At 42.8% G+C, this 27,370-nt stretch overlaps 2 protein-coding genes across 3 annotated transcripts; both read left to right on the top strand.

Moving 5' to 3' along the window:
* Nucleotides 1-455: 455 nt before the first annotated feature.
* USP18 (ubiquitin specific peptidase 18) lies at nt 456-12,683 on the top strand. 2 transcript variants are annotated; one of them, XM_066550220.1, is made up of 11 exons: nt 456-675; nt 3,502-3,678; nt 4,326-4,422; nt 5,833-5,978; nt 7,511-7,590; nt 8,382-8,528; nt 8,927-9,022; nt 9,528-9,698; nt 10,424-10,555; nt 12,094-12,143; nt 12,476-12,683. In XM_066550220.1, the coding sequence occupies exons 2-11, from the start codon at nt 3,510-3,512 to the stop codon at nt 12,552-12,554; spliced, it is 1,167 nt and encodes a 388-aa protein (XP_066406317.1). In that variant the 5' UTR covers nt 456-675; nt 3,502-3,509; the 3' UTR covers nt 12,555-12,683. The 2 variants fall into 2 exon arrangements, with proteins under 2 accessions (XP_066406317.1, XP_066406316.1); XM_066550219.1 differs by having other exon boundaries at nt 3,481-3,678.
* Nucleotides 12,684-16,776: 4,093 nt separating this feature from the next.
* LOC136556463 (aldo-keto reductase family 1 member B1-like) lies at nt 16,777-26,934 on the top strand. The gene is made up of 10 exons (XM_066549695.1): nt 16,777-16,842; nt 19,896-20,063; nt 21,330-21,446; nt 22,098-22,175; nt 23,539-23,661; nt 23,872-23,978; nt 24,753-24,834; nt 25,307-25,390; nt 25,809-25,891; nt 26,698-26,934. The coding sequence occupies exons 1-10, from the start codon at nt 16,777-16,779 to the stop codon at nt 26,735-26,737; spliced, it is 948 nt and encodes a 315-aa protein (XP_066405792.1). The 3' UTR covers nt 26,738-26,934.
* Nucleotides 26,935-27,370: the final 436 nt, after the last annotated feature.

The raw sequence follows: 27,370 nt of genomic DNA, 5'->3' as shown, positions 1-27,370 counted from the left end.
CTCTGTGACGATTCAGGAGAGTTTTCACTGTCCCTGTGCCTCGACTGAAGACCGGCTAAGAACTGAAGAGTTGTCCTGGCTCTGACAGAGCCAGGCAGTGTGAGCAGAGGGTTTGCAGCTGGAACCCCTCCACAAGGACAGCTCTGATGGGTTCCAGATAACCCCTGTGAAATCCTCCCGCGTGTCTCTCCTCCCCACGGCTCAGTGGGGCTGCACAGAGGTCCCTGACACAGGGCTGGGAGTGCAGCTGTGTGCGGACAGTTCCGCCTCACAGTGCTTCCCCCAGCATTTCCATTCAGGGACAAAGAACCGGCGATGAAAACCCCTCGGTCCCTTTCTCCCAGCCCCCTCCGTGCCGGGAGGCAGCGCAGGGCGGCTCCGAGTTTCACTTTCTGTGTCTGCTCGCGGCCGAGCGGGAAATGAAAACTGAGCGGCTCTGAAAGCGGGGCGGGCGCTGCCGCTGCCTGACGCGCCGGGGCCGCTCCTCTCCGCTCCGCCCGCTTCCCTGCCGAATCCCTCAGCCCTGCCGGCTCCTGCAGCCCTCCCGACCCCGCATCCCTCCCGAATCCCGCATCCCTGCCGCTCCCCCGGATGCGCGGTCCCTCCGGTGCGGGCAGACGCGGTGCGCCGTGCGGGGCTGCCCCGTGTGAGCCGGCGAGCTGCGAGCGCGAATCGGTAAGAAAGCGTTTGGCTGCTTTGTGAGATTGGATGCTGGAGGCGCAGTGTGTCAGGAGGGGGGGAAATAGAGAGGGAATAATAACGGAGTGGTTTGGCAGCTAAGTGGGAAGTTCTCCTTGCAGTCGCATCCCGTTGAAGTGTGGAGGTGATGCGCTCTTAGGTGCTTCCTTCTCCTCGAGGGTGGTCGACACACTGAGTCTCTGCTGGAGCCAGCACCTCAGGGGGACCACAGAAACAGAATAGTTTGGGTTGGAAGGGACTTTGAAATCATCTAGTTCCAGCCCCCGTGCTGAGGGCAGGGACACCTTCCACGAGAACAGATTGCCCAGAGCCCCATCCAGCCTGAGCGCCCTGCTGCAGCCACCGCCTGCCCTAGCATCACCGGCACCCCAGGATCCCCGGGGAGGAGAAGGAGATGGCAGGGAAGGGACAGGGGCTGGAGTGGGAGCCCTTCTTGGGCAAAGGACATGGGGAGTGAAGGGACATTTTGGGGTTGTGAGAAGCCGGAGTCTTGGGCGGGCAGATGGAGACTGGAGCAGGGCAGGGAGAAAAGGAGAAGGGGCTGGGCTGGTTGAGGGAGAGGAGTGTGAGAGTTGTGATGATGATGATGATGATGATGATGATGATGATGGGCTGGAGGGTACGAGGAGGGTATCACTGCTCCCTGTTCTCTGCCCAGAGCTGTGCCAGCTGGGGCACTGAGGTACCAATCCTACCCCTGACCTGCAGAGGAAACCAAAGCAACGTTGCTGCTCCAGTGAGAGAGGAGGAATGGGGAGCAGGAGGAGAGCCTGCTGCTCAGTTCCTTGGCTCACTCACCTTGTTTTGTGTACCTGGGTAGGGAAAAGGAGGTCAAGTGCAAGTCTTAGGAAGGTTGTATTTCTGATAGCTGAAAGGAGCAGGTTCCAAGGGTTGGGAAGTTCTGTTTGTGTCCCTGCTCCCACAACAGGATCCCCAATATTGGTGACTGGGAGAAAATTTCATGGAACCAGAGACACAAATACTCCTGTATTCCCCTGCACCTTCCTGTCCCAAGATCCCTAAGATCTTTCTACCTTTTCCTCAAGCCACCCAAAGCTGTTCAGGCCCGTGCTCGCTCTTTAATCCCACTCTTAGTCCTCCCTTTCCTGTCAAAACCTGTCTTGCATGTTTTCTTTATCTCCAGTCCATCCCCAGCTATGTTTAGCTACCTCTGCACTGCCTGCCCCTCTCCTTTCTGTCTCTTTCAACAGCATCCCCACTGCCTGAGAGCATCCCTGACCTCCTGGCTGATTCTACACCAGCTAAACTCCAGCTCAGCTTTCAGAAACCTGAATGTGCCATTAAATCATCTCCAGGAAAACAGGCAGTCTATGTTCAGGCTCTATTTTGGCAAGAAAGAAATCAGATGAAATTCATCTTTTCCTGCGTAGCTGTTCTAATCACCATGTTTGGGTGCAAAAAGTAATGCTCTTGAATCCGTCTTTGAGAGTTTGTTTTTTGTTTTTTTTTCCCCCCAAAAAAACTTCTCAGCAAATTTGACAATATTTGGTGAATCTTAGTGTGTGACACCTAGGGCTTAAAAGAAATCTTCAAAAGTAAACAGTCAAAAGTACAGTTGGAAACAAGTATATTTAAGCTTAAAGGTAATAATCAGGGAAAAAAGTCAATTTCTAGCTTTTCTGCCTGAATCTTCAGTAACTTTGATATCTGACACTATTAGGCATAGTTAACCCAAACCCATGCTTTTAAAGCAAAGATTTTCTTTTTTTTAATGAAAGACAGAACCAGGATTTTGCTTATTTCCCTTTCTTATTAGTTTTTCTTCATTCTTTCAAGTTCTTGGCCTTAGGTTGATTTTATGTGCTGTTTAATATTTGTAGAATAATAATTTCTGAGCATTTTTTGGGTCTTCACCCCCCCCCCCCCCTTCCCCGTGAATATCCACTTTTTTCTGATTCTGTCTCCATGTTGGCAGCGGGCTTTTAGAAAGTTTCATTTTTGCGTAGTTGCATTTGAACTTTTATCAGATTGCTTTGCTTGTGTGTTTTTATTTTGCTTTCGTAGCTGAGTCCCAGGACACTGTCAGAGTAATGGTCTGTTGAATACTCCCTTAAAAATCAAGGCATTATAATGGTTCTCCTGCATGAACAGTTACTGTGCCTGTGATCACTTGAAGGAACAGAAAAAGAAACTGCTGTGTTGGTACTTAAATATCTTTCAAAATTACAGTCCAAAGTGCCACAGTAGTGCTGTGACTCAGGGCTTAAAACCAGCGCAGGGAGCCCAGTGCAGAAACCAAAGGTGCTCATCTGGCCAGAAGAGAAGGTGAAACTTCACCTTTTCAATACTTGGGCTATTTTTTTAATAAAATACTGCTTTTTCCGAAGCAGAGGAGTTTCACAACATCTACTTTTGGGCAATTTTAATCCTCTTATTTACCAAGTCTTCCCGAACAGGGATATGTGGGGTTCCTTGGCTGGATGGAGCTGTTTCTGTGGAACTAAAGGCTCATTTATTTATTTATTTAGCCACCAGAGGAAGACAGGATGAGCAATTGTCGTCAGACTCCGTTTCTGTTCCCTTAGCAATAGCCTGCACACCTTGACACCCATGTTAATTCAAATATCCCACCTGCTCTTGCAGTGATCTTACTGATTTTATTGATATTCCAGGCTGGGCTGGATGGGGCCCTGAGTAACCTGATCTAGTGGGTGACATTCCCTGCCTGTGGCAGGGGGCTGGAATTAATTATCTTTAAGGTTCCTTTCCAACCCAAACCATTCAATGGTTTTTTGATTTCACCTCTTTCACAATGGGAAGGTCTCCTCTGTCCTTGAGCAGTGCTGTTGATGGGACAAACCAGTGGACATCAAGAAAGAAGCAAGAAACCAGAGGTGGCACCAAGCGAGGTCATGGAGGCAGAAATTGAAGTACAGAATAAAAAAGAGGAAACCAAAGAGGTGAAGGCCAAAAACCAGAAGTTGACATCAGTCTTCGGTCTGGCAGACTTAAAAAATGGTAATAATGTTTTGCCCATTCTTCACTGTCATATTTTCTATTTCTCGTGCCTGCTGTTCCCTTCCCTGTCCATAGGCTTAATTTTCTCCTATTCCTTATCTCTTCACTGAGGAATATAATATAGATAATTGTCATTTTGCCTTGCCAAGTAACCATTCTGAGTTTTTTTAGAATGGAATACATGAAGATCTCAGAGCTTTTGCTGTATTTAAGTCCTCAAATTTTCCATTGCAGCCAAAAAGGCCTAGCTGCTGGCTCTGTCTCTCCCCAAACACAGCCAGCATTGCTGGATTTGCTAAATCATGGGCTAGGCACAGGTTATTCTCCTCATACAGGCAATCTTTGCCTCCTGTTGTTCTATTTTATGTTTAGATGTGTTATGAGAGGACTGAAAAAGAGGAACTGGGAGAAATCTGAGAATCATTAGCCAGATTTACTTGAATTTTTTCTGCCAGTTGCCAAACAAAACCAAATATTACCTGCTTGAGCAACAGAAGAATAGATTGAACACTTTATCAGATCCGACCAAGATGCTGAGCCCATAGACTGAATGGCTGAATGTGCACAAGAAGAATTTGCCACTTTCAAATAACTTTCTTTTCTTGTGCCTATCCCCAGACCTCACTTGGTCTTTTTCTCCCCTACAGAAGCTATTGGACTGTACAACCTTGGGCAGAGCTGCTGTCTGAACTCCCTGCTCCAGGTGTTCCTCATGAACATCCACTTCACAAGGATACTCCGGAGGTACCTCCTGTTTCACCTCCCTGAGATGTTTCCATTGCTGCACTGCTGTCTCCACTCTTTCTTTCATATGGGATGTGCTTTTGAAGGCATCACTGCATCACTGAGGGGCCACCAGGATGCTTTTGGTTCCTCAGCAAGGTCTCTGCCTTGTGGTGCCCATCATGCACTGACAGGCCCTGCAAAGGTAGAAGCTGCAGTGTTCAGACTTGTAAATCATCTCTGGTTTATGTCCTGAACTGAGTCTTTATGGCTTGTATCTCTCTCTTTTCCCTAACAGGATATATATAATTTTATATATAATAATTATATATATAGCAATTATACTTATTTAATATATACATATACATATACATAATTATTATATGTATATAATATTATAATATATATAAAATTATAATATATATAACAAATCTATATAATTTACAATTCTATATAATATATATTATACAGAATATAGAAATATATATTATTTATTTACATAATAATTTATATAAATATATAATTATAAAATATATAATAAATTATATAATTTTCCAATAAATAATTCATTATTAAATAATAATTAACAAAACAAGAATTCATTAATAGATTCTATAATGATATAAATTATAGTTATGATTTATAAACTTATAGGTTCATAAATTTATATTTATATAAATAAATATATAATTATGAGATGTAAATTATTATATAAATATATAAGGATAATATATATTTCTATATTCTATATAATATTTTCTCTCTGTATATATATATATATATAAACATATTATATATATATAAATGTGTGTGTGTGTGTGTGTATATAACATATGTATAATTTAATATATCTATAATATATATAATTTTATTCCAGGTTTACTCACCAGCCTTATAACAAAAGATGTGTCATGTGTAGCCACATCCAATATTCATTTTGTCACTTGAAGCATGTAAACACAAACATACCCTAATCCCTGGCCTCTGGGCCCTGACTGCCCTGGCTAGCCCCTGACAGAGGAGGGAATTAAGATGTTTTGTTGGCATATAGCTGAAATAGGAGCATTATGATATATGTGCCCAAGAAATTCTGAGGGCATGTTGAGAGCGAGGACATCAGTGAGTGGGAGGTAAAAAAGATCTGGAATTGGATGTAACTAATGTTGTTTCTAGAGACACAAAGCACTTGAGGTCCTGCTTGGCTTGTCTCCTATTCAGGAACAAGCCAACTTAAAATTTTGGCCTTTTGCTTTAGAGCTGTCAGCCTGCACTGTGGGATTCCCTTTCTCTTTTCTTTTGCTGAAAACGTTCCTATTCTGGTTCCTCTTGAGCTGCTGTCTCTGTTGATGACCTGTGCTCCTTCAGGTGTGATGTGTGACATTTCCCCACTGAACCTCTAATCACCTCTGGTGTTGCTTCTTCCCCCTCCAGGATCACAGTGCCACCCTCTCCTGCCCAGAGGAGGAGCAATGTCCCGTACCAGATGCTCCTGCTGCTGGAGAAGATGCAGAGTGGCAAGTGCAAAGCTGTTGGTCCCACAGAGCTGGCTTGCTGCCTTTCAGAGCACAGAGTGGAATGTAAGCAGCCCTGCCTCGTGCCCACCTCTGTCCGCATTTATCCAGCACTTACAAGCAGCCCAGACCCCAACATCTCCTCCAGAAATTCAGAAATGCCAGGAGTTAGGTTCACAGGGACACAGTGCTCCTTGTAGCTGCCTCCCAGCTGAGTGCAATGCTGTGTCTTACTGAAGAGAGATAAAAAAAACCAACCCTGCTGGGTGTATTTGCTGATATCCAAAGAGTGGGAGGACTATCAGGCTGCTAGAAGATTCAGCTATGGATGCTGTGCAGGGCACAGAGGACAGTTCATTGTTTGATTTGTTTTGCTGTACTTTGTCATGATAGTGAAATAGCTGCTGTTACTTTTTAGAAGAAAGGGATAGTGTGGAAAAGAGAATGAGTTTGCACAATTCCCTCTCCTGCTCCTTCTTATAAGGGCAGAGGGAAGAATTTGCAGGCTAAATCTCCCAGCTGGCCAAAGTTCTAAAAGAGAGAGGTTTTTAATGCATGAGTGACCAGTGACAGTGGGATGCCAAGAGTCTGTCTGTGTGTGCAATACACAGGGTATAACCAAATGCCCCTATCTTTGTCATATAAAAGCCCAAACAGCAGTTTTCAGAACTGAAAAGGGAGGTGCCCTGACATTTATGAAAGAGGAACACAAGATAAACTCCGTATCCCTGTTTGCATCATTTTTCTCCTGACTCTGAGTGGCTTTGCAGTCAGCCATCACTCTTCCAGTTATAGAGAGATAGGGATCAAGAGGTTTATCTTATCTGTGTGTGAGACATGTGGATAGGCCCTGCTGTCATTTTAATCTCAGCACCCAGAAGCATTTTAGCCTTCCTGGGGCATGAGGGGATGAGGAAAACAGGTCTGTGGAGTAATAAAGGTGAAAAAGAGAACAGAATCTTCCCTGTATTGTTTCTGAGGAGGATTCAAAGGGGACTGTTTACAAAGGCATGGTAGGACATGTGACATAGAAGTGAAAAGATAAGGGGTTATGGCTTGAAATGTAAACCAGCTGGTTTAGATTGAATATTGGGAAGAAATTTTTTACTGTGGGAGTGGTGAGACACTGGAGAAGAATGTCCAGAAAAGCTTTAGGTGCTGTGTCACTTCAAGTGTTCAAGGCCAGATTGGAAGGTATTTGCTGGTCTAGTGGAAGGTGTCTTTGCCCATGGTGGGGGTAGTGGAACCAGATGATTTTTAGGGCTCCTTCCAACCCAAACCATTCTCTGATGCTATGAAATGCACCCCCCAACTCAGTGAGTCATGTGAGCCCTCCTCTGGTAGGTATTGAGCAGCCTCTTGTCCCTGCATCTGGTGACACTGGGTGATACAAACACTCCTGTCTTCTCCCACTGCCTGCTCAGATCACGTGGAGAAATTGCAGCTGGTGCCCAGTCTAAGCTCTGTCTCTGCAGGGAGGAGCAAGGGACAAGAAACTGTGTCTAAGAGGGGACAAAATTCCCCCTTTGCCATTTGTGGGAAATCTGTGCTCAGTGCTGTTCATGATACTGACTGAGTTGTGTTTTCTGCTCGTGCAGTGTTTGTGCAGCATGATGCTGCTCAGCTCTTTCTGACTCTCTGGAACTTGTTAAAGAAGCAGATGAAAAAGCCAGAGCTGGTAAGGATGGTGACTGAAATGAACCTTTGCCCCTTATCCTGTGTGGTTTCCTCTGCTCCTTGAAGGATCCCATTCACTGGCAATTGTCCTAAGTTAAAGTTTTAAAATTATCTCTTCTTTCATTGCATCTTTCAAATGGGACAGAGAATCTTTGTTTCATAAGCTTTGACATTTTGAATCACAGTAAAGTTTTGCTCATTCTGCTTTCAGGGCATGCCAGTGTCCATTCTAATGGGAGAGCTGATTAATAACTAAAAGATTGATCTTTTTGCAGCATTGTATTTAGTTGTATTTAGTGTCTGTTTCCCCCCAAATTTCTGTAAACATTTATTGGTGTATCTTGACACAGACTTTCCGTTCTTTGAAGTCAGCCATGTGCATTTCACTCTAATTAGTCACTGACAGTATGTGATGTATGTAACAGCTCCTCCCATGGGACTGGGAAAAATGACTCTTCCCTGACTGACTGTCACAGATTTATTAGTACAGAAGACAGGCTCCTGTTGCAATTTCAAGCAAAACAGAACAATTCTGCATCAAAGCAGATATTTAACTCTCTGATCTTACAGGCTGTGTTTTTCCCCTCTGTTAAAGAATGAGGGGAAGGAGTTGTTCTCCTTTAAATTGTGGGAAGTACCCTGTCCACGTAAGTCATTGTCACATCTTGGTTCCAACCTCAAAGGAATAACCTTTTTTGAAATGTGTGAGCACAGGGACTTTCCCACCCACAGGGAAACAGCTCAACTATCTTCTTTATACACCTTGTTTTGGCTTCTTTCTCACCCCTCCAGGTTAAAGAGCTGCGCGATTTGTACACGATCTGCATACAGGAGCATGTGGCCTGTCAGAAATGTTCTTTTGAAGTAAAGAGCAAAAGCACCATGTTAACCCTTCCACTCCCAGTGCTGGATGCCAATTCTCACAGGCTGAAGACTCTGGTAAGTTTAGCAGCAGCACCTTTTCCTTAGATGACTCTGTTCATAGTGGATTTTTCAAATGCCAGTGGACCACTGGACCTTATAGATTCTCTGACCACTTCATACTGTTTCAGCATGAAGGAGCTGCTTTGAAAACCTTTAAGGCTTTGAAATATTAAAAGCATTTATACAGCAGTACCTTCTTTGTGGAATATGTGTACCCCTTTTTTTTTCTAACTTTTATAATCACAGCGGCAGCTGGGAGAAATGAGGTACCTTTTGTTTCAGGCTGCAGTCTTTTGTCCTTTGAATAAAACATGCCTTCTGTAACTTTGCTGTTTGCTTGGGCCCCCTGAAATAATGTAGAAATAAAAATCCAGCTGAAGAAATTCAGTTGAAAGAAGTCTCTGTCTTCTTAGGAGGACTGTCTGCAATACTTCTTCCACCCAGAGGAGTTGACTGGACAAAACATGTGTTTCTGTCAACAGTGTGGGAGGAAAACACCTTTTCTACAGGTAATTGGAGAATTATTTCCCCATGTCTCATACCCAGAATCCCCTTGAGGACTGGGGAAGATGGGGAAAGGACTCAATCATAGGAAATTTAAGAGGAGATCAACAGCTCAGATTTGCCAGCACGGCAGTGTCAGTGAGATAAAAACCACAGACACCTTTCCTCCTATTAGGAAGGAGGTCCTGTGGTCTGGTGTCTCAAGGAGGTTGATTTGCCTCTAGTGCTACCAGCATGGGGCAGGAAAGCACATGAGAGGTGAAGCAGCCCTTGAGACACCCAAGGCTGGGTGCTGATGACACTAAAGCTGAGAAACTTGGATCTCACAGCTCTGTTTTGTGTGCAGATGGGTTACAAAGGTTTGGCATCTGCTGTCCCTTGGAACTGGCAAATATTTACTGGAGCACTGGCTGTTCTCCATTCTGACACACTGGGTGGCAGTGGCTGATTGTACCCCACCTCCCCCAGGGTTTGGCCCCAGTTTTCAGTTGCATTATTGATTCTTTTCAGAGCACGAAGCTCGTCCATCTGCCACAGACCCTGACCTTGCACCTGAAGCGCTTCTGCTTTGAGAGGTCCTCTTGCATGCACAAGCTGAGCCACTCCCTGCCATTCCCACAAGAACTTGATCTCAGGCAAGTCTTGACAGAAAGTCAGTGCCAAGCAGATGACAGTGAAAAGGTGAGATACTCCTGTTCAAAAAGGGCAGATTTTCTTCTCCTCTCTGCTCCTTTCTCATAAAAATTTGAGGTCACACCACTACTTGTCTCAGTTCAAAGTACCTGTCTTAAAAATTTGTATCTCAAACTTTGTCTGTGCTTGGTGTTGTCTCACATCCCATAGTTTTAACTGATTCAGCCATCATTCAACATTCTATGCTCAGATTAAATCATCAAAAGGCCCCAAAACTGGAGCTTCCTGCCTTAAGGACAAAAGCCAGGCTTTGCAGATCTCACCTGTCCAAGACAGGGGAACTCTGCTCTTGCTATTTCCCGTGCAGTATTATTGATATTTTTGGCCACAGAGTCTGGTACTGTTGGCCACAACAGCTTTGCTAGGTAGCTGAGATGGATCTGCCCCACTGTGGGTCTGTTCCTCTTCCTGGGAAATAACAAGGGGAAGTGTGGCAACAGCAGAAGTCACCACTGCAGGGTTGGCTGTGGTGAACCTCTTTGCTGCTCCTTTGCTGTCCTGCTGCCTTTTATCACAATCCTCTGGTCTCCAGAGGATGGAGGCTGCCAGCCCATAGCTGAGGGTAAGAACAAAAAAAGGCAGGATTCTCGAGGCCAGTCTGATCTTTTTTCCTTACAAAATGTATGTCCTCGCTGCCCTGGCTGCTGCTTCTCTACAGTCCATGGCAGATGGGAATTGCTGCACTGGAAGTGTCTCTTTGTGTCTCTCGGCAGGCTACCTGGCAGTATGAGCTCTTTGCTGTGGTTGCTCATTCAGGATCAGCCAGCTGTGGCCATTACTGTGCCTACATCCGGAGGCTCACAGACTGTAAATGGTATTGCTTCAACGATTCTGAGGTTTGCCAGGTGAGCAGATCCAGCCATCTTCCCTTTGTGCCCTCCTGGACATCCCTCCAGCTCTCATCCAGTCTGACTGGTGCTGACTGAGAGAGCCAGGAAAGGAAACTGAGGCTGCAGAGCTTTGTCCTCCTCCACTACAGGATGCTCTGGGCTGAGGGCAGAGTGACTCTCACTTCTGCACCAAATAAGGCCTCAGGTTCTGTTTTGTGTGGGACTCACATTCTCTGAACCTGAGAGAAGCAGAGAAAAGAATGATCAAAGCAATTCTCATCTCATTTGCTGCTCCTGTGTTGTGCCAAAGTAGAATGCAATATGGAGATTGTTTACCCACAGTGATGGGGTTTTGTTTCCTTGGCCTGTGAGGGCCAAGCACGTGTCCAGACTGTTGGTCAGGAGACAGTGACAAGATTTTGGGCAGTGGAGTTGGGTTGGGTGCTTGTGCAGTTTCAGTTTAGATGAGGTGTAATATAGTATAGAATAATATGATACGATATAATGTAATGTAATGTAATATAACATAACATAATATAATATAACATCATATCATATAACATAATATCATATGAAAAATATAATATAGTATCATATATAAAATATATAATATATTATCCAATGTATAATATAATATAAAGGATATATAAATAATATAACATATAACATCATATAATATATAGTACAAAGTATATACTATACTATAATATACTGTAGTATAATATGATATGATATGATATAATATAATATAATATAATATAATATAATAATTAATTAGCCTTCTGATATCATGGAGTCCTGCTCATCATTCCTCCCGCCAACTGGGCGAGAATTACACCCATAGTTTTGTGCATTGCAGAATGCAGGAGCATATTGCAGAATATTCAGGATATTTGCTGAATATCCTACTTGATGCACTCTACATCTGTTTAATGTATACTATTGATGATATTTTTGCCCCTGATGAGGGGGAGAAAATGACGAGGAGGACTCCATCTTATCAGAAGGCTAATTAATTACTTTATTGTACTATGTTATCCTGTATTACATTACACTCTATTACATTACATCTAAACTGAATCTGCCAAGCACTCAACTCTGCACACAACTGCCTGAATCTCGTGACTGTCACCCAACAGTCCCAACTCACACACACACCTGGCCCTGACAGGCCAAGGAAACAAAACCCCATCACTCTGGGTAAACAATCTCCGTATTGCATTCTTCTTTGGCACAACACAGGCACAGCAAATGAGATAAGAATTGTTTTTCCTTTCTCTGAGGTTCAGAGAATATTTCTGGGTTTCACATTCTTAGGAAGAATTGTGCTTTGCTTTTCTCTGTGAAGAGAAATGTGGTGACAGAGTACATTCAGAACATTCGGATCTGTTTTTCCTCCAAGAGTAAAAGCAATAAACCAATTTATTGAAAGGTGTTTAGTTCCTGGAAGTGCCACTTACACCACTCCTATGAGAACTCCTGGGATGGTATCAGAATTTTTGCATCTCCTAAGAGTTTTTACCAGCCTCCTCCTGTGTGTTTTTCTTCTCTAGGTGTCATGGGATGATGTTAAATGCACCTATGGACGTTCCAACCTCTACTGGTATGCAAATGTATCCCTGATTTTTCCTAATGCTGCTCTGGACTTTGGAATGAGGGGAGACAAACTGGTTTGAGGACATATTGCCTGGGGTGTAGTGAGGATGCAGGAGATGTGTTAATCAGGATTTCTCCACGCTTTTTGTTTTGATGCACTGTAAGAAAATGAGCTTACAGGAGGGAGATAATCTCTCCTATAAACCAGCAAATCTTGGGAACACTGGAGAGGACCAGCTTAGTTGACCTAAAGCTCAGGAAGCTGAGCAGGAGCAATTCTGGGATGTTACCTAGAGCTTCAAACGTACCTTGTGATGTGCTTTCTCTTTGCCTCCACAGGAGAGAAACAGCCTATCTCTTGTTTTACATGAAAAAGCAGCCTCAGCAGCCCTGGCCAAGAGTATCAGAATGTCTCTGACAGCTGTGCATTGTCCCTGGGGCTCAGCACCTCTGTGCCAGTGAGGACATGCACAAATGTTTCACAGGAAAGACATTCTGCACTCAGCAACTTCAGACTCCACATTTTGAGAAAAAAGTGCAGCAGACACTCAGCCAGAGAAAGGATCTAGGAATTGTTGCAACTAGAGAACTTTTCTTTTGTGTTGTTTTGCTGGTTTTTTTTTTTTTTTTTAATATTGATGTGACTCTACATGTTCATTTCCTCTTTAAAAGATGGTGAAGTTAGTCCTTGTCTCTGCTGCCTTACTATTTTCCTTAGTGCTGATGCCTGGATCCCATTCCAGGGGAAGTGTTTGGCCTGAAAGCCTGTGTGATGCTCCAGGGAGGTGTGTGCTATGTCTGGAGAGCTGTGGGAGCCATAGAGAGCCTGTAGATTTACTTTGAGATTTACTTTGTCCTTTTAGCACCATGTTAGAGGCTGGCAAGCTGGGCAGGAGACCCAAAAATCACCCCAGAAACAACTGGAGGAAGGATCAGAACCCTTATGGCACACACTCCTGAAAACCTCCCTGAAAATGAATCACTGCAGGGGCTGTGATGTGTCAAGAGCTGTTTTAAATCAGGAGCTATTGGAGCAGTTCTGATTCCCAAGATGAGTTTGTTAAAATTTGTGCAGGTGGTTATTATTTCAACAGGCTTATCAGGCTTTTAGATGCATTTTCTTTCCTGAAGAGGAAAATATTCAGAGCAGCAGAGATTCTGGAGCTGGTTAGTGATTTTGCACAATACAGGCCATACATGGTCATAAAGGAAGTGAGATGCCTTGATGTGCTTGACTTTTTTCAGATTTTTCATTGTGTGGCTTTTAAAAGACTCTTGCTGATCCTCTTGGATTGAGCATCCCAGCAGTTTGGGATCTGGAAGTACCTTCACCCTAATACACTCTATGACTGTATCTCTACAAAGGTGCTGTTTTTGTGAGATAGAGCAATTGTGAAATTATATTAAAAGTATATAAATTATAATAAACTATAAAACTAATGTAGATATACTGCCATCTATGTATAACCTATTTTTTGTGAGGTACACAAATCATGTCCATTTTCTGAAGGTAAACTGAAAAATCTTAGAGCATAGCTGTAAAATTACTCTTTCATGGTTTAGCAGGTATTTATTTCATTGTACTAGCAAGGTCCATTAATCTGTCCAGCTGTGTATTTGTATTATTTATTCTGTGGGAAAAACAATCCTAGTGTATTATTTGCCATCCGGATGAGGAATTTTCAGCCTGTTCACCTTCAGGAATGCATTGCACCCTTTCTAAAGCATCTTGAAATGGGTGAGTAAGAAAACAAAGTTTCTGTTTGCTTTTCCAGCACTTTGCCTCTGTGAAGGAACTGAATAAGCTGCATTTTTCTTAGCTGAACTGAGAAGTTAATGGGATTAGAGAATGACATTTCTAATTATCTATAACTTGAAATTAAAAACCTTAGGCTTATGAAAAATGCCTTAAATGCATCATAACCTTCCAGGGATGTCACTCATCAAGGAAAGAATTACATAGATATATTTAAGAATCTTTTCAATTTGTGAAAAAAAAAAACCCATTTAATTCCAATGAAAAGTAATTAATTTTTTTTTTTAATAAAATATTATGGGATACATCCCTTAAAATCAATCTTGTGGTTTCTTCTTGATCTATTCTTCCTAAACACTGAATGCAGGTCAAGTATTCAGGGTAGAGCTGCTGTTAATGTTTATCTCTAAGAGCCATGGTGTCTTGCTTTGAAAAGAGAGATGTTTGTTAAGGAAGGCAGGAGCCTTTCTTCAAATGGAAAATGTAAACCCCCTCCCTCCCTCTGAATTATTGTAATTTTTGAAACTAAGAGGCTCTCAGGAAAAGATATGGGGATAGGAATAACAGTTCTTTAGCAGGAAAATCAAAAATACAAATGCAATAGTGCTGGAGATGGGCCTGGGCCCCTCTGGCCATGCAGGGCAGCAGAAAGCTGCTCCTCTGGGAATGCACTGGGCAAAGGCTGCTGTGGTGTCCCAAACCTCAGATTGTATCCAGGTAGGAATGCTTGGCTCCTCCCCTGGGCACAGCATCTCCCATGGGATGATGGAATTGGATCAGCCCTGCAGGGACACTCAGTGGCCATGGACAGCAGAGATCTCCTGCAGGGAGGATTGGCTGGGGGAGAGATAAAGAAAAAACTGCCCCATGGACAGCAGAGAACTGCCCCACCTCTGACAGATGGCAAATAGAATACTGTCACCCTGTTTTATCAAGTTTTTCTAAGCCTTCTGATGTTTGCATTCTTGTAACGAACTTTCTCACTCCCTTTATGTAAATAACTTATTGTTTTGCATTCTTTTATGGAGGAGGAGAAATCTGATAGACTGTTGGTTTGTCCAGTGTCATTGGAGACATGGCACTGCCATACTCCCCAATCCACTGTCACTTCTGGAAATCTATGAATGTTAGAGATAAAAATTAGATAATTAGATACCTTCTTTTTTACCTTGAAAAAACAAACAAACAAACTCACAAAACCAAACCAACCAAACAAAAACCCAACAAAAAAAACCCAAAATCTAAAAACAAACAAACAAAAAAAAAACCCAAACAAAAAACTCAAAAACCAAAAACAACAGAATACCCCCAAACCGTATCTTACAACTCAGGACACAGGGAAAACCAGCTAAACATGGACACTTCACCCTTGTGAGTTTGTTTTCAGATTTGCTGTCAGGTGGAAGCTTAAAGTGCTTCCACATGGAGATGGGAGAGCGGGAAGGTGAGTGAACTGCAGTGCAAAAACTCTGCTTTAAAAACAACTGAGCTGAGCTGCTTCTGCAGAAAGCCACCTTGGCTGCCCCTGTGTTCACAGCAAAGCCCAGCCTTGTGCTGGATGAACTGCCCAAGGAGTTATGTTCGTTTCAGCCCAGTGCCTGGGGTTCAGTGCTGGTGTGCTGCTGAACAGGAGAGGGGTGGGAACCTCTCCCCAGAGCTGCTGACATAAAACAGCTCCTGGCATTTCTGCCAGAAACACTTTTCTACCAAAAAACTGCTGCAAAGGAGCTGGAATTATTTGCCCTGTGTTTGAGTCCCCGAAAAGCCCAGCACCAATGGCAAGGGTTTTGAAAAGCCAGATAAAGCCAAGAGGCTGTGTTTGGAGAGATTATTGTAGATCCTGGTAACTCCTCATTTCTCTTTTTTGTTTGGTTTAGGATTACCATGCAGTAGCAAAGTACACATCCTCATCTCTATCCCTGACAGGCTCTTCCTCAGATTCAGATATTCCTCACCTTCAAGAAACACACAGAAAACCAGGAAAGAAAAAAAAGTAAATACATCTAATAAATGTCTCACAAAGGTATAATTTCTAAAATGTCAATATGTAATTTACAAAATCACTGAAGGACAGGGAAACAATGATTCAGAGAGTCATGGTCATCACAGGTCTCTCCTCTACATAATCCCCTTTTCTCACAAATAAGGAGAAAATGCCATGTAGGGGAATGAAATCTCTACCTATCAGCTCTGGGCACTACAATTGCTGGTTAAGCCCTGCTTTCATTGCAGAATTCAGGCCAACAGACCTGATCATTTTGAGCTCAGAAATAAAATCAAAAGGGTTCTGAATGGAGTGGCCACTCATCATACAGTGGCTGAGAGCAAAAGCTATGGGGAGCCTTAAAATCAAATATATATATATATATATATATATATATAAAAGAAATAAAAATAATAAAAGGAATATAGAAAACTATAAAACATGGGTGCCTGGTGCTGTGGGGATGAAGCCATATTGGGAATTTAAAAAAAATTATTCCTCCTGTGGACAGGTTACTGCTTCCTCCTAAAAAAGCAGCTATCTGGCAACTTCTGGCGATGTGTTCAGGACAGGTGAGATGAGAAATGGTTTTGGGGCATGTGCCAACTCCCCAAATACCACTTTTCTTGCAGAAAAGCAGAGACTGAGGTTTACAAAAACCTGCACCCTCCACCAATGCCAAATTGCCATGACGAGCTCACTCAATAAATTCTTGAGGAGCCTGCAATCAGTTTTTATGTTCTTCAAAGGGTGAGCTAAACCAAACTCCCTGCCTCCTCTTAGGATAGCACTTCTGCCCATATTTTCCTTGTCTGCAGCCAGTCAGCAGGTAGGAGGGAGGGGCAAAGCTGATTTTAAAGGTTTTGCAAGAGCCCACAGCCTCTCCTTGCCTGACTGCACATGGCCACTCACCTGGAGTTGCCCGCTGGTGGGAGGATGCCCATCCTGGGACTGGGGACCTGGCAGGTACCTGCTGCAGCTGGGGACCTCTGGTTGCTGGGAATACTCACAGTAGATACTGTTCAGCAATCTCCTCTTTGGGTCAGGAGAATGTGGCAAATCCTCTGGGCAATATTTCCTTTTGAAATATCTCAGGTAATGCAGGTATTTATTCCCAGCCTTCAGGAAATCTTAGGAGCGAGTGGAGGTAGTGGAGCAGGTGCAAGATTTTTTCTTAGCTATGGAAAAAAATTACATGCTGCAAAAGTAAAAGCTTTTGCCCAGCTAATTTTTCTTTGTATTTTTTAGTTTGTTTTTCTTTGTTTTGGTTTTTTTTTCTTTTGGCACTGTGTTAATATCCCAGCATGTCATGTAGGTGTCATCTGTGATGAGTGTGTGTAGATATAGGAATTTAAGGGGCAATAAGTAGTTTTGGAAATGGGAACTCACAATAATCCCTTAGAGACTTGAGGCTAACTTATTTTTATTGGCAGCAGATGAGTGTGCAGCACTTTGCAGGAATATAGTTTGGGTGGTTCTTTACCTGGAAATGCTACCTAATGGACTTTTGGTAAGAGAGAGTATGTTAAAGAATATACTGAATTATAAATGTAAAAAGAGTCTGTAAATGAGCTGAAAATTTTAAGAAACTGTTACTAAGAAAGATAAACAGATTTTAAAAAGTGAACTTTCCCCTGGATCTAAGACTGGAAACAAAATATGTCAAATCACAACTTCCCAGCTCCATGAAACACTTTTCCAGTCATCATAAAAATATCTTAAATTCCTGCCATATTTTTGGGCCATTTGACCTAACCAGCATTTAACTTTATGTGCACAAACAGGTGTGAGTTTGTTTAGCCCTTTCAGTCTTTATTTTTCTGATGACAAAGGGACACTAAGAAGCATAACATAATTAAAGTAGGTTTTAAAAACCAAAGTGTGCCTTGGGGGGGCCTCTTAGGGCCCAATGCTGTGATGGGGGAGCTCTCTGAAGGAACTTGTTAAGTTGCCAATAGAAACTGGTCAGGACCGAGTAGAAGGAAAATTTTGGGCACATGATCCCTGCCACCACAAAACAATGTCTTCTGTTATGCAATGAAAACAAAGCCCAAGCCCATGGTGATAATTTCATTAAAGCTCTTTGATTTCAAGGTTCCCACAGCAGCTTCCCCTTTACCTGGCAGCTCTGACTCAAATCCGAGCTCAGTGAGCACCTGGGCAAATGAAATAATGGATTATTTTCCCTGGAAAACATCTCACATGACAGAGTTTTATGTAATCTCAAGGGCAGGTTGTTGCCTTTGCTCACATCCAGGGAGGGATGGGATGGGGAAAGGGACTGCAAAAAAAGAAATCCTGTGAAACTTTCAACTGGGTCTTTAGTTGTGTGTTGAAAAAAATTAGTGTGTTTTCTATGTTGTTGTTGTTAATTTAGGTGAACCAACTAAATGCCTTTTGACTGGAAAAACTTGGAGTAGTGATATAATTAAAAAAAAGAAAAAAGTAGGAGGCTGTTACTGCCATATTTTTTGAAAAATCCCTTTGCTAAGATTTCTTCTTCTGGGAAGCTGAGAAGCTTCAGCTTCTCCATGTTTTACTCCTCTGAAGTGTAATTTAAAAAATTGAAAAATTGTTTACCCAGTATGTGAATTATTTTTAATTAATGGCCAATCACAGCCAGCTGTGTTGGACTCTCTGAGTCTGTCACAACTTTTTTTTATCATTCTTGTCTAACCTTCTAATGTCTCCTTTCTCTTTCTTTAGTATAGCTTTAGTATATAATTTTCATTTCATATCATAATAAATCAGCCTTCTAAAAAATATGAAGTCAGATTCATCTCTCACCTCATCCTAGAGACACCCCCAGCACCACAACAATTAATGACCACAGGAGGTGGTCATGGCTTTGAATCATGTTTCTGTTTGGAGTGCCATTTTCTGGATTCAGTCATCAAAGAGCTCTGTGGTGTCTCCAAGCCAAGAATCTGAAGTGGTTTATTTTGCTATCAAGTACCGAGTGTGTGTTTTACCCAGGAGGTGGCACTGTCTGTAGTGTTTTGAGTCCCGTCACCTCCCTGTCCTGTGTCAACAAGAGCTGGGTTGTTTTTGTGCAGGGCCAGCATTCCAGAGGTGATTGGTTTCCTCATGTCACCAGTATGTCACACTAAAGTTGCTTTTAATTTCTGGGGAAATTAGAACTTATTTCAAGATAGCCTCGTGTCCCAAGGTGAACTTCCAATACTTAGGAAAAGGGTGGATCAGCTTAGGCACCTCATCAGTGACTCCCTTTGCCATTTGATCTCACAAAACTAATGAAAGCCAGATCCAGGCTGGTGTTGGAATCCTAAATGCTGAGAATTTTAAACTTTCTGTGCCTAAAGGCACAGACCCTCAAGAGAACACTGCATTTGACCTGAGGCTGTGGAGAAGGCTTCCAAAATTGATTGATAGCACTGGGATTACAGGGGTGTGTAGTTGGTTAGAAGTGTGTGATATCACAGGGTGGAAAACTTTAGAATTTGGAGTTTTAGAATATAGTAATAAATATGAAGCAAGACAGAAGTTTTAGGGCAGAAGCAGGTTGTTCTTCTTCACCTTCTTCATAAGTTTGGGTGATATTTTGTAATTGAACAGAAAAGTCCACAGTGTGGACTTCGAAGAATCAGTTATTGGGTTAAAAAAGAAAATAATTTAGCTATAATTTCTTAATTAGATAGTTTAGTCTTAAAAGACCTTGTAACAAGAGATAGCAAGCCATTAGCAAGCCATTTTGTGTCTTGCTAATAAAAGTCTACAGAACTAACTACGGTGAGACTATAACATAAATAAAAACAATAATCACCTAAAGCTAAACAGATAAATAATAATAATAAACACCTAAATCTAGACAGAAACTATCATCTCAAATACCTTAAATCCTAATGCCCATAAGAAACCCCTCAAAAAACAACAAACAAACAAAAAAGCCACAGCTGGACTATCTCATTATTCTGGGGGCTTAAAATTGCCAGATTTTCAGAACAGCAAAGCTCTTAATCTGCTATTTAGCAAATCACTGGCTTCTCTTCTGGTTTCAGTCTCTGCAGGGGGCAGCCAGGGATGCAGTGAAGTTTGCCATCGACGTGGGGTACCGGCACCTGGACTGTGCCCACATGTACCAGAACGAGAGCGAGATCGGGGACGCGCTGCTGCAGAAAATGGAGCAGGGCGTGGTGAGGAGAGAAGAGCTCTTTGTGGTCAGCAAGGTGTGTCTCACATGGGGCCAAGCCCAAAGTCCCACCATGGAAAGTGCCATGGGATGTGTCGGAACCCAGGACATTCCTCTGGCTGCCCTGGAGGACTCCAGACCCTGGCAGGGGGCTCAGAGACCTTGGCACGGAGTCACAAACACCTGTGCCTTTGATTTTAACCCATGGAAACAATTCCCAACTTTGTGTGAAGAGTTACAAGCCACAAGGGTTTGAGTAGAATGATAGTGAATTTGTCACAGGGTGAAAAAGTAGAATTTTGGGGTTTTTTAGAATGGGGGTTCAGGAGACAAGATGGAGAAATCTGGGCGTGCCCTGTCCTTCTCCTTCTTCTTCTTGGCCTCCATCTTCTGCTGTGATGGTGACACTTCTGGACTGGTTTAGAGCAGAGACACACTGTCTAACATAGGTGATAGGTATTGGAAAATTATTGTAAATAAAGTACAGGCAGTTTTTAGTATAAAAAGATAACACCACCCTGAGGGTGGTCAGTGTGCCTCAACCCGACCTGCTGGACAGATCTCAGCAGGTTGGAGAAAGAATATTATAGATAAGAGAAAAGAAACGACCTTCAGAATGAGAGCCAAGGAATCCTGTCTTCTTCTCCAGTCTTGGGGCTGGGAAAAAGAGACTTTCCAATGCCTTAGGGCCATCCCAACACCAGACACCCCATCAGGGATGAAGCTGGGAATTACCTCCTCTCAGTCAGGGCAAAGCAATCAGTGGATGGTGAGGGGAAGGGATAGGTCACCCCCTGAGAAACAAAAGGCTGGGTTTGAGAGGGGTTTTTTTGTAGTCCATGTCCATTGTCAGCCACGGAGACAGGAACTGAGGCCGTGCTCCTGGTGGCCTCTGGGATAGGAAGCAGGGCTATTGTTTTTGTGATCACTCCTGCTGTGCTGCCGGCCTCAGCCTGTCAACTCCTGTATGTTATGCTTTGTTTTGTTTTTTCCCCCAACAACAATGGTAGGAAAAATAAAGTAACTTCTATCTGCTGGAAGCTGGTGGGTCGATTTTCACCAGGTTCACTTATTTTCTTTGTTTTAGTTGTTGCAATAATTGATGGAATTTCAGAGTATCCCATTCTCATTTTAGTTACTTAACAGTACCACAAATAAATTGAGGTGCCTCAAGTGGCTCTTCCTCAAGATGAGAAGATGTGCCACACCCTGAGCTGCCTCTGTGCCCTGTGTTTCCCTGCCAGGGATGCTCTGCCACCATGAGGGCAGGAGAGCAGCTCCCAGGCTTTGTGTTTCCCCACAGCTGTGGTCCACCTTCCACGAGAGATCCCTGGTGAAGGAGGCGTGCCAGAAAACACTTGCTGCCCTCCAGCTGAATTATCTGGATCTCTACCTGATGCACTGTCCCATGGGATTCAAGGTATTGCAGCTTTAAGTCCCAGGATCTGTCTGTCAGGGCTCTGCCCCTTTTGCCTTTGGGACCAGACATCTCTTTAGTCCCCTCCAACGAGGAGTGTTGGTAAATCTCATTAGGGCATAATGATAAACCTCTGCAGGGAGAGCCCAGGAGGAAAGGAAAGGTCATGGCTGCTTCAACTAGGTTGGTCTTGTAGTACAAAAACCACCTTATTTTTCCCTGCACAGCGTTTTTAAGTCATGGATCAAATTAACATCCAGATCACATTCCTCTTACAGTGTGGGGTTTGGCTGCCATTTCCTTATCAAGAATCAAATGTGAACTACTTAGTTCAAAAGAGATTTTTTTCTTCTTTCTATACCCCCAGGTTAAATAAATGCTGATTTCCCCACCGTGTCAGCTCCCCGGCCTTCTCCCAACCTGAGGCACACAGAAATGCCTGCAGGACAGGGTCTCAAGAGACAGGTTTTCCTGAAGATTTCTCTGTTGACACAGGCTAGTTGTTTCAGCCGTGTCTCACCCCACCACAAACATAACTCAGGATATCCATCTCACCCTCTCCAGCTCCACTTGCTTGCCCAAATTTCTAAATGATTTCTTGAAGCACTTATAATTCACCTGACCTTCATGTTGCTTTTCCTTTTGTGCTGCTAGGCAGGAGAGGAGCTATTTCCTGCAGATGGAAACGGCATGATCATTCCCAGCGATACAGATTTTCTGCATACGTGGGAGGTACATTCATTTACAGGCCAAAAATATCTTGCTAGTTTGAAATAACAGCCTGAAAACTCTAAGCTTTCCACTGTGGGAATTGTTCGGAGAGAATTTCTAACATAAAGTATTTGGGATTGCTGATTTGTCCGCGTCCTTGGGCTCCTTTTTGTGTCACTGTGCCAAAATTTAGGTATTTTTATATCTACTGCTTCCTAAACTGGCTGGGTTGGCACGACAAGAGGAAATCTTTGACTGTGTGTTTACCCTGCAGTGCCTTGAGCTAACCAAAGGCTGTCTCTCTCATCCCTACCCCACTCTGGGCAATTTTTGGTGGCTTTAGTTGTAGCCATGCTTTTACCTCCTGTTGTACCTGAACTGTCCAGACCCCAGCAAAGCCAACATGCCTGTGCCAGTGTACCACAGCACCCAAACTTCTGTCTCTGGAAGGAGTGGGAGTTGGCCAAAGTCCTTTGCTAAGCTCTGTGTGCAGCACAGGCTGCCTGGGAGGCCAGGCTTGGCTGTGAATTCAAATTCCTGCTTGGCTGAGACTTTGGCCTTCCTTTCCCTTCCACTCCCGTGTGCTCAGCACAGCCAGGCCAAAAGCAGGTAAGAAACTCACCAGAGTCAGAAGAATTCACTGGTGCTTTTTGCCTTCTGTCAGGTGAAGAATAAGGCACATTTTTGTTGTTTATTTGAAGGGAAAAAAGTGGACATTTCAGGCTGCTTCTTATGACAGCAACTTTAAACGAAAATTATTTCTGCTTTGGAGCAAGGCTATCTTCTGCTCTAAAGGCTGCTAGCAGATTGTTTTCCCATTTCTTTTCTGCTGGATGTGACAATCTAATTAGGGCTGTCTGGCTGTTTTATTGCTCCTTAGTGTGAAAGAAAATAGGTGATGGAAGGGGAACACAGTGCTGCTTATCCTATAATCCAACTGCTAAATGGTACATCTCTCTTGGGAAATTAATCAGTGTTGATCACCAGTATCCATCCTTTTCCAGATGTCTTGTGACAGCTCCTTGTTGAGCTGCTCTGTTCCAAAGAAGGTGCTTTTTATTATGGGATGGTTATTTGGTTAGCTGAGGAATTATTCTAAAAGAATCTCTTTCATCTGTGTGAAGGTCTGCCTGGGGATAGTATTTCAAAATAGTCATATTTTACGGAAATAATAATAGTTTAGGAGTTGTGGGAATATTGCTGTTATTTATCTGTATGGTGACACAGAATGTGAGATCTGAGTCTGACCAGAGCCCCACTGTTCAGGTACTGTTCTCACAGCACAGCACTGGAAGATTTTTACCAATCAAGTTTCTGTGTGGGTATTTTTTCCATATAAAAATGAAAGAACTTCATAGGAAGTGTGGTTCTGTGGTGTTTCTAGGCTATGGAAGAGCTCGTGGATGTGGGAATGGTGAAGGCTATTGGAGTCTCCAACTTCAACCACAAACAGATCAATCAGCTCCTGGGCAAACCAGGTTTAAGACACAAACCTGCAAACAATCAGGTAAATTGTCCTGCAGCTCCTCAGCACTGACATCACACCTATCTGGGCTGTTGCACTGGATGGAACATCTCTTAAAAGTCCCTTAAAAACCCCACACCTGCAAAAAGAACCACCTTTTCAAAGCTGATGTGGCACAGAGATGCTAAACCTTGAAGTACCTTCTGCTTCTGAGAGGTGAAAGCTTTTTTTTTTTTTTTTTTTTTTTTTGAGATTGAGAGCCACCCCTATCTTCCTCAGGAAGAGCTGATAAAGTTTTGCCAATCCAAAGGGATCTCTGTCACTGCATATTGTCCCCTTGGAGCACCCAACTGGCCAGGGTAAGAATGTTCTGTGAGATTTCTTCCTCAGATGTAGATTGCAGTCAATGCAATAAACCAGTCTTAAGATGAAACCTCTGAGAAAAATTACTGTAATCAGAAAAAGACTCACTAATTAATTAAAAATCACACCCACAGAAACCTCACACTTATTGTGATATTCAGTCCACTAGTTTCATATTTTGAAGAAAAATGATCAATTGGCTGATGAAAGCAGAGAAGAGAATTCTTAACTGAGCTTTAGTGAGCTTATTAAACATGTAGGAGAATTTCTGAACTAAAAAAAACCCACCCACAACAAACCAAACAAAAAACCAAAGCAGCAGATGCTTATGGAAATAGCAACTTTGCAGTCCTGCTGAGACAAAGGGATTAAGTTTGTAAATGGGGAAGCTGCAGAAATTTTGCTTTTACTCCCATCCTCATGGCTTTCTCTGACCTGGGACAGGGCTTTTGCCAGAGCAGCTGTGCTTGTAAAGGACAAGATGAAATTCTTGGGATCTGGATCAAAGAAATTCCCAGCCTGATCTCAGGCTGGACACAAATATGTTATAGTGACCTGTTTTTACTAGAAACTACAGGCTTCTTCTCATGTGTTCACTTGTTATAAAAGGGAAGAATGAAGACAGGAACTGAAGTAACAAGATGTTAAATTAAAGTGTGCAAGATTATGCTTTTTAATAATTCAAACAATAATCTTGTGATACAGGGCTTGAGGGAGAAGACAATGAGTTATTCAACTACTGAAGCCTGTTTTTTTTTTTATTTTTACAGGTCCAAGCCTGACCATATTACCCTTCTTGATGATCCTCAAGTTAAGGAAATTGCACTCAAGCACAACAAAACCCCAGCTCAGGTTAATACTGGTCAGAGTTGTTTTCCCTGCTGACATGTATTCTTCCCACTTGTGCTAAAGTAACTACTTACAGAGGTATTATGGAATAATAATATGGACTTCCAACTGTGCCTTGTACACAGTTTAATGCTTTAGAGAAATAGTCTCTCTACCTTAGTTTTAGTGATGGACAGAAGATTAGCAGTGGCTTTGGGCTTTACCTGGCACACTGGCTGCCTCTCCACACAGCATCCTGCCAATCCTGAACTCCTGCTCAATGCACTGCCTTGTTGTCATCTCAGCTTCAGAGATGGATGAGGATTTAATGAGCTCATGTAGTAACTAGGAAGGGTTTAAGTAGTGCTTCTCCTCTGTGAGCCCTCTCTGGTTACCAGTAGAGCTGCTCTGTGTGACCAGGCAGACACTTTTGGTTTTCAGCTTTCAGAAGACAGGCAGCACTTCTCATCTGTAAATTCCCTATGTGGTCCTGCAGGTGCTTATCCGGCTCCAAATCCAAAGAAACGTGAGTGTCATTCCTAAATCCGTCACTCCTCAGCGTATTGAAGAAAATTTTAAGGTAAGAGGGCACCTTAGAGAGTCCTTAATGGTGTTAAAGTACACAGGAAAAAACCCCACTCTGCCAACAGTACAAACCACACTCCTCAAACTTAGAGCTGCCAAAACCTTCATCAGATCCCACATATATTATTACTTCTTTATGAATGCAAAAAGTCACTCTGAAAGTAAAGAGCCATGTCCTCATTAGAACACATCAGGTAAGAGCCAAACTCTTCCACCTTGTGGTACAATTTTGCTGCAGGCAGAGCCCACCAGCACTGTAACCTTACATATTGAATCACTGCTCTCCCTGCATGGGTGTCCCCTGCACACCTCCTCCTAGTGCTTCAGCCTGCTTCTGCTGTTCTTTCTGCAAATAGACTTCCTTGTCCCACTGCAAACTGAATTAACCCAGCTGTTTTGGGACCTTCATGCAGGTGTTTGACTTTGAGCTGACTGGAGAGGAGATGGAGACCCTCCTTGGTTTCAAGAAGCGCTATCGCATCTGTGCGTTAAGCCAGTGAGTACCTCCTCCTCCTCCTCCTCTTCCTGCAGGCTTCAGCAGGGCTGGATTTCCACTGGATAGCTTGGATTATCTCTTAGATATCCTCTTAACAGACACTACCTGATAGCCCCTTAAAAATAAAGAGAGAGGGAGGCTCAGCCAACACCTGGTCACATCTGCTGGAGTCTCACCCTTGGTTTATCAGAGCCCACCCTGTCCAGGTTGGGAACGCTGGGATTTCTGCAGGCACAATGTTCCTAAGATGTCCTGTACTGGATGCATACCAAACTGATGTCTGAAAATCAAAATCAGCTGGAAATTCCAAAAATAAATAAGCAGCCATTTCCCCCCTCCGTTTTCTTTGGCTCCTTTACATAAGGGACAGTCAGAGTAAATAAACTCCATTTTAAGAATGAGAGTTGTAGGTGTTTTTTGAAGGGAAGAGCTGTGCCTATGTACTCCTGCCAATGTTATCTACATAACAGAATGGTTACAGACTCACCAAGATCTGCATTTTATTCAGTTTTCCCAGGTTATCCACTTGTCTAACAGCACCCTGGGGGCTTGGGAGTTTCCAAGAGAAAGGTTTAATATCTCAGGGAACTTTGGCAATTTCAGCTGAGCATAAGATACATTTTCCTTTGAGAAGGAGGTCACTGATACATGTGAAGGTTACAGAGAATTCACTTTCCCTGCCCTGGATACACAAAGCAGACATGTGTTTTTAATGTAGTTCAGTTTCAGTTCTTCTACCAGGGAAAAAAACCCCTTTTCTCTAAACTATATCCTTAAAATGTTTTAATCATGCTCTCTTTCTCTAGATGCAAAAATCACAAGGACTATCCTTTTTTAGAAGACTGACAGAGACATCAGCTTCAGATCCTCTGGGGGATCCAGACCATTTATTGTTATTTCAAGCAACTTGCAATACTTCCTGCATTAATTCATAGATAGAAGGGGAATATGTATTTAAAAATGGGAGAAGGTAACTCACAGATATTCTGAAGAGTCATCTTTGAACATGGATACATTCGCTTCCCTTTTTATCAACCAGTTTTCCTTTATCTGCTCTTGTAACATGATTTTCAGTTGCAGCAAAATATATATTCTCTCTTAATTTAGTAATGATAATGAGGTTTAATAAAGCCATAAATTGGGATTAGAGAAAAGCATTTTTTGTCATAAATATAAATCCTGACTAAGTTTAGAGAAAAATATAAATTCTCTGATTAGTTATACTTTTGGACAAAAGGTCAATACATCTACTATCTTTTAACTATCACTACAAGACAGTCCATTTAACATCAGAAGATCTCAATGACATGACATGCTGCTTGAGATGCTGAGTTCAGTAATTTCAGTGTAACAGACTGAAAGCTCTTTAGAGGACACTGCTGAATTATGATTCAGGAGCTCTTTTCTTAATGAGGTTTCCTATTTATGAACTGCTAAAAACTAATAAACTACTAGGACACTTGCATGTTTGGTTTATAG

Source organism: Molothrus aeneus, chromosome 5 (genome assembly GCF_037042795.1).
Source record: "Molothrus aeneus isolate 106 chromosome 5, BPBGC_Maene_1.0, whole genome shotgun sequence".
Classification (NCBI taxonomy): Eukaryota; Metazoa; Chordata; class Aves; order Passeriformes; family Icteridae; genus Molothrus; species Molothrus aeneus.
The sequence above is the reverse complement of the archived record's forward strand: the minus strand, read 5'-3'. Positions and strand labels throughout refer to the sequence as shown.

What these genes read in the sequence shown, in the direction of transcription:
- USP18 (XM_066550220.1), top strand. Translation starts at nt 3,510, where the DNA reads ATGGGACAAACCAGTGGACATCAAGAAAGAAGCAAGAAACCAGAGGTG. An exon ending in CTCACAGGCTGAAGACTCTG is followed by an intron (nt 8,529 to 8,926) that starts GTAAGTTTAGCA and finishes CTGTCTTCTTAG; the next exon opens with GAGGACTGTCTGCAATACTT. An exon ending in GGACGTTCCAACCTCTACTG is followed by an intron (nt 12,144 to 12,475) that starts GTATGCAAATGT and finishes TTGCCTCCACAG; the next exon opens with GAGAGAAACAGCCTATCTCT.
- LOC136556463 (XM_066549695.1), top strand. Translation starts at nt 16,777, where the DNA reads ATGGCCACTCACCTGGAGTTGCCCGCTGGTGGGAGGATGCCCATCCTG. An exon ending in TGGGACTGGGGACCTGGCAG is followed by an intron (nt 16,843 to 19,895) that starts GTACCTGCTGCA and finishes TTCTGGTTTCAG; the next exon opens with TCTCTGCAGGGGGCAGCCAG. An exon ending in AGCTCTTTGTGGTCAGCAAG is followed by an intron (nt 20,064 to 21,329) that starts GTGTGTCTCACA and finishes GTTTCCCCACAG; the next exon opens with CTGTGGTCCACCTTCCACGA.